At 38.9% G+C, this 7,049-nt stretch overlaps 1 protein-coding gene across 1 annotated transcript; it reads right to left on the bottom strand.

The window, feature by feature from the left end:
* Positions 1 to 3,719: 3,719 nt before the first annotated feature.
* Positions 3,720 to 6,617, bottom strand: LOC125046228 (hemocyanin subunit-like). The gene is made up of 3 exons (XM_047643986.1): positions 6,509 to 6,617; positions 4,405 to 5,928; positions 3,720 to 4,248 (listed from the first exon to the last, which is right to left on the bottom strand). Exons 1-3 carry the CDS (start codon positions 6,585 to 6,587, stop codon positions 3,815 to 3,817), a joined length of 2,037 nt encoding a protein of 678 aa, XP_047499942.1. The 5' UTR covers positions 6,588 to 6,617; the 3' UTR covers positions 3,720 to 3,814.
* Positions 6,618 to 7,049: the final 432 nt, after the last annotated feature.

Below are 7,049 nucleotides of genomic sequence, written 5' to 3'. Positions count from 1 at the left end.
TTGCTGACAGAAGATGACGTAAATCAGGATATTGCAGTGTCACTTCGAGAAGCTGTTATTACACAATCTGCATGTGGTGGTCAGGGATTCACTAGATGCTACAGTAGTAGCCTGAAAAAAATGTTCAAGTAACAGATGTAAGTGTTTCTAAGCTAAAGCGAAATGTAACTCTCGGTGCCATGAAAGTGTCAACTACTAATAAATGCTGATTGTTGAATAACCGTCAAGTATCCAGACAGCAATGTAACGAATAGTTATGATATAGCAATATATGTGAATAAAATTAATGTTATAGATAACTGTTTTTTTTAGGGAACTAAATAATAGATTTTTCAAATAGTTTTAATCCGAAAGACGCTCCTTGTGACAGCAGTTCTATTTTAATGTTATTAAGGACATTGCAGGTCATAATTCTAACCCCTGCTCATCCACACATCGGAACAGTAATTTCATGAAATCCCTGACCTCCCAATTCTGGGATTTCGTGAATTTCATGGATATTTCAGTAAATTCGTGAAATCTCTGAGTGAAACAGTGATTTCATGAATTTACTGAAAATTTTAAGAACTTCGTGAAATCCCTGACTTCACAACTTTACTGTAGCATATATATATACATGTACTGAGCGGTCAGGTCACGTCAGCAATTAGGTGTGCGACGACCTTGGCTAGTTCGTGGCTCCCTGTTGCGGTGTTAAAGTTATTAACTGAATAAATGAACGGCGCTTCTACCATCTTCCTTTGTCGTGGGGGCTAGCCTTGTTTTGTGATGGAGGCCAGGGACCACTTAGGTAGATGGCCGTTGATGTCGACATGAACAACGAAGGCACTCCTCTTGTCATGTCGTTGGAGGGCGCTGCGGTGTTGGTCGATTCGTTGTTCGTGGAGGCCACGTCCTGTCTCACCTATGTATACTTTATCGCAGAATGCTACCAGAAGTGGTAGCACTGTGAGGCCTCCAGCTGTTCTATCAGCTGCGATTGTTCGATGATAATTCTGTGTCTTGTTCTGTGTGACGTCCCCTCTTGATCTAGTCATGTTCTGTTCTGCCTTGCCTCGGAATTGGGTGAGCAAGGTAAGAGGGTAACAGAGGCGTTGGAAGATGACGTGTTGCATTTCCTCCTCCAGGAACTCCGGGCTGCAGATTCTAAGTGCTTAGAGGAAGAAACCACGTCTACTTTGGTTCTTCTTTGATTTGCCTTAGTCGGCAGTACAGCGAGGATGTCATCTACATAGCGAAGCCAGACTACATTATTCTCCACGATGTTCCGGTAGCCTCGAAGGTTTCCATAAACAGCTGGGCAAGGACTGTTGAAATAGGTGAGCCCATCGTTAGTCCTTAAATTTGATCGTACTCACGTCCTCAGAATTCGAACGAGCCAAACTCCAGAGGTGGATAAGTGTGACGTAATCATCTCTCGGCAGTGGTAGTTCATCCTCGTCCATACCTATCAGCGTCCTTTTTGCAGCTTCGGTGGACCCGTCAATCGGTGCGGTGGTAAAGAGCGACTTGACGTCGAAGCTGACAAGCTTTTTGCATCTCATCACGACGTTTTGCAGTTTGGCCATCACACCGATGGTGTTTGATAGATGGCAACTGCTGATGGAATTTAAGGCACTTGAGAGAGGTGTTACAATCTTCTTATCTAACCGGTGTGGGGCACTCCCGATCCCGTTGGTGATGGATCTCACAGGGTTTCCTTCCTTGTGGGTTTTGATGTTCCCACGGATCGTCGGCGTGCGTGGTGTCTCCTAGAGCAGATGCAGCAAAGCCTTCCCCTTCTCCGAATATCTGAGGACTTTCCTTGCTTCCTTGTTGAACTCTAGAGACCTTGCTTACGTGTTTCCTGTCCTAGCTTTCCTGTGTAGAGACGTCAGAGAGCAGTACATCCATACATTTGTTCGACATGAATTCCACACACACATACACATTTATATACACATATACAAATACACATACACATACATATATATGTATACATATATATGTATACATATATATACATACACACATATATATATATATATATATATATATATATATATATATATATATATATATATATATACAAGGGATGTCGCCGCCCTGGCATAAGTGGTAGGAAAGGCACCCAATCAGGTAAGGGGGTACTGCCAAATGATCTCTTAATAATAAATTGGGAGAGGCTTAGATCCTGCAGTGATATCAATAGCTTTTGAACAAACAAGCAAACACACACATATATGATGAAGAGTAGCAAAGAGTATGACATCAATGATAATGATTGAGATAGTAAAGAGAAAATTTAAAAAGCCTCCAATTGAGAGGTTTAAGAGAAATGTATGGAATGTTATTTTCATTTACAGTCATGTGTTCTGTGTTCAGATAACACAAACTTCGTCTATTTTTTCTTGACTGTAGTAACAAAGATTCTTTAATAAAAAACAAACAAAACAATCATAATAATTCACGAATACTCGATACTAATTATAGTAGTAGGGGGTGTAATACAGTATCAATAACAGGGACATCGACTACAACGATGATAATGATAATAGCAAAGACAAAAAAAAAAAAAAAAAAAAAAAAAAAACAGCGCTGATCAGTATTGATATAATAAAGATGATAACCATATTTGTAACATTCCTACTTTTACCACTGCTTCTATGAGTACTAATAATGGTAATAATGATAAGCAGTATTACTATGAATAACAGTGAGAACAATTACGTTAATAAAATATGTGCAATTATGCAAATAGTACGGATGATGAATATTTTTATTGTCTAATGAAAATCTTCATGTACTTATTCAGTAAATGATAGAGACAGAGAATTGGAGAGTGGGGAATAAATAGATGAAAGAATAATCAATAACTGCGTAATCATCAGCATAACTCAATCATACTGAAAATACCATTATCGTTATTCGAGCGACAGCTTTATCTCATTCTATTCTGCATACAAATTGTATGATCGCGTAAAAAGAATAGCAAATGCTGCAAAAGCATTCAAATTTGCATCTTAACCATACCAGCTTTAGTACAAAGATTATAAGACTCCAAAATCAAATAAATAATTTAAACATAGTCCTTACAATCAATGACTTTGTTTTATATCATTGCCTCCTCCACACGTGATATGAACGAAAATAATTGCATGGTTTAAGATATTAGCATTAAGTGTAACATGGTATGATATTATTTTTGTATCATTATGACTTTTATTATCGTATAAAGGTGATGCGTCTGTTTTAAAGAGTTAATTATGTGCTCCTTTAAGAATCCATAACAATTATTTGGTTAGGGTTAAGTACTTTTCACTCGTGAATAAACAATCAATATTTTATATCATGGGTTGAAGATGACATTAAAACAAAAATGAGAAGTTTTGTATCTTTTATATTTTCGATTACGTAGTTGAGGATAGGTGGATAATTAAGATCATTTTTTTTTTTTTTTTTTTTTTTATATATAAAGATAACTTTTTATTAGTTAATGGTGATGGATAAGTTCACCATGATTGAAGACCTATATACGTATGTTGTTGCTTTTTCAACAGCCATTCATTCCACTGCAGGACATAGGCCTCTCCTAGTTCAGTATTGAGAGATTATTTGGAAGTGCCTCCCTTCCCAGCGAAAAACGCAAATTAATATCGCAATGCATATTTTGCATTCCTTAGGGTTAATAATTTATTTCTCTTAATTTTGTAATTTATATAGGGATAGGAAAAAATCACTTTTGAATGAAATCTACTTTATTGAAAATGCATATTCTTTAAGGAAGATAAATAAAACATGTGGTATTTGTTCAAGTCTTATCGATTTCTATTAGTTAATGGTGATGGATATGTTCACCATGATTGAAAACCTTTACTTGAATGTGCTTGAAGTTGGGAAGGTCTTCAAACACGCGGTCATCTGGAACTTTACGATCCAGAGGGTAGCCATGTGGGCGATTATCAGGGTATTTGCCATGGGAACCGTAGTGGATGAAGTCAGTATTATCGTGTAGTCCCTCTACAGCTGCGTCAGCTTCACCATCCGTCACAGCTACGACAAGGTCGAACTCCAGACCCTGTTCGTTACCCTTGGGGAGGAGGAAACGGTTAGGAATGCCAGTCGCACTCTCGAATTCTGTAAGTCCGGCATCCCCGCCACCCAAGGCAGCTTCGGCCTTCTTGAAGAGAGTATCGAAACTTGGTACATCAGGAACAGTTACTGCTGATTCTGATGACTTACGGACAATGTGGTTTGAGCCGGGAGACACTAGAAAAATACATATACATTAGTAAAACAGACATATGGAAATTATTATTTGGTTCATCTATAAAGCCGATTCTACATATTCTCTATAAAAAGAGAAACATCTTTAAAACTCAGAGAACAGATAATTCATTCAAAATATTGCTAGAAAATACTCACACTTAACCCAAAACTTGTCTAGTTCAATAGCATTCCAACGACCCTCGTCGAAAGTGTATTCAATACCATTGTTGTCACGGTGAGGCCAGGCGAAAATGCGGACTGTTGTTAGAACTTCCTTGCCGTTATTGTTTGTAACTTCAATGTTGTATGCGAAATCTTTGTGGTTGAGACGAGGAACGTACGTAGAGATTTCTACATCCGCAATTTCTTCAGTGTCATCAACAGCATTAATAAGACTGTACTCATAGTCCTCAAAGAAGGTCTCTAATTCACCATCAACGGATAGATTTTCAACATTAACACCTGTGAAAGTTAATTCTTCCTTTGAGTATGGGGGAAGAGAATCCTTATGTTCTTTGAAGATATTATCCATATATTTGTGTAGCCTGAAGAAACTGGGATCACGTGTGGCAGTTTCAAAATGTTCTAGTACACCAGGTGGTAGAGCGTATTTTCCATGTGGATCGGCCTGTCGACCGAGTACAATATGAGCAGTATTATGCAAAGCCCCATAGTACTGGACATTAGGACTATACATTGAGGATTCAATGATGTCTCCAAGAATGTCAATGCCACGCTCATTCATGATGTCAATGCGATTGCCTTGTTTGTCAACAATATAACCGTGGGCAATAGCATCACGAATTCGGCTCTCAACAATGAGCAGATCTCGAATTCGGGCAACACCGTCCACATCCTCGAAGTCTACATTATCTGGACGAGAGGGGAACTGACCTCCATACTTGTAAGTGGTGTGAGGAGCAAAACCTTGTACGATGGGTTTACCCCAGTGAAGTTCGCCGACGGGATCCAAGTAATTGGAAAGACGTTCAGCATCAAAACGAACGGTTAGTTGATGATGTACCCAGAAGAAGTTCTCTCCTTTGCGATCCAGATGATGACTGTATTCATCTTGCCACCAGAATGGGAATTCCATATGCCATGTAACGTGGTGAGTGTTCATTCCAATGTCCTCTCCGAAATAGGCTACTCTTTGTTCAGGGTTCTTCTTTGTTCCAGTAAAGGAAGACTGGAATTTACCAGGGGTCTGTGTCTGCTTGGCACGATAAGCAGCTTCAATGACTTCACTGTTAGTGAAGAGATGAGGAGTGACCTCATAGAGTGGAGGAAGTACAACGTGTTCAGCCAGAGGAGAGTGGATGACTGCAACATACAAGGCGTAGACAAACTCTCCCTCGTTCATACGCTGACGGAAGTAGGCTGCATTGCTGACAAATGTATCCCAATCCTTGCAGCGAATGAGAACATCGAAGAGCATAAGTGCTTCATGACGCTGTCTTGGGTTGAAGAGAGAGAACCAGTGGTTCTGTTCGAGGAGTCTGTGATCCTTGAGATCTCTTATGAGTTTATGTACCGCCTCACCATTGTCACTGTAATGGGATAAATCAGCCTCCGGGTCAAAGGAATCAGCTTTTCCTTTTAGGTTGGGATCACGGATTTCTCCGTAGATCTTGTGCAGCAGGAAGTTGATATCATGCTGCTTCTGGGCATCTGACACATCTAGAAAAAGAAAGCTACAATAAGGTTAAGTCCGATAAGGGAAGCTGAGCTTCGCCCGGGCTATGTCTATGAGGGGAGCCCGGAAAAGCTACAATAGTTCACCCTTTCACTCCTGATGCGCTTTAGTATGTATCGTGTTCTTTTATAGCTCTCTGCACAAAGTGGGACATTTTGCTTAAAGGTGCTACTAAACATTATGAAAAAATATAGAAAATACCTCAAATAAATAAAACTAGAGTTACTTCAGTTGATAAGGTTTAGTGAATGTAATACAGAGTAGAGAAAAAGGAAAGGAGAGAAAAAAGAAGAAAAGGAAAAGGAAAAAAATACCGAGATGGAGACTGAAGAATGAAAGAAAGGAGTGTGTAACGAGTGAAAACTGAGTGAGTGAGCGACAGACAGAGAGAGAGAATGATATAGAGATAATGAGAGAAAGAGAGAGTGAAAAGAAGAATTGTGAAAAGAGAAGTGCAAAGTTGAATTACATGGAACTATGCAAATACACTATGTAATGATTTTGGACAAGACATGTGAGAGAACACAGTTTCATGATTTACGTCCAAATACATGTAAGACAAACCTGCAGCGTCCGCCTGGAATCCGAGGTTCGGCCAGGCAGCCGCAGTCGCGACAAAAGCGAGCACTACGAGGACCTTCATGTTGTCGGTGACGATGCAGCAGTTGTGCAGGCTTTTATACAGAACGCAAGGGTCAATGTCCAGATGTGGCAATGTTTATCAGATCACTTTACTTTTTCATGTCTGTGATAAGACAAGAACAGTCAGGACGTATTCGAAATAGTAATTTTCAGATATACTGTTTCTTTAATTTTGCTTCTCTCTTTCTTTATCTCTCCCGCTAAATTTTCTAGAGGTTAGTCATTTCTGCTATCTATATACATACATATATATTTGTATACATCTATATTTAAATATATATGTATATATATACATACATATATACATGTACATATCCCACTAGACTTTATATCGGTTAGCCCTTTTATACACACATGCAAACATACACAAATATATGTCTGTCTGCATGTTTACATATTGAAATATATATATAGTATAAACATATGTGTGTGTGTGTATGAGTGTATGCGCGTGTAATTTTAT

This window comes from Penaeus chinensis, chromosome 38 (genome assembly GCF_019202785.1).
Source record: "Penaeus chinensis breed Huanghai No. 1 chromosome 38, ASM1920278v2, whole genome shotgun sequence".
Taxonomy (NCBI): Eukaryota; Metazoa; Arthropoda; class Malacostraca; order Decapoda; family Penaeidae; genus Penaeus; species Penaeus chinensis.
Note: the sequence above shows the minus strand (reverse complement) of the source record. Positions and strands in the feature narration are given on the sequence as shown.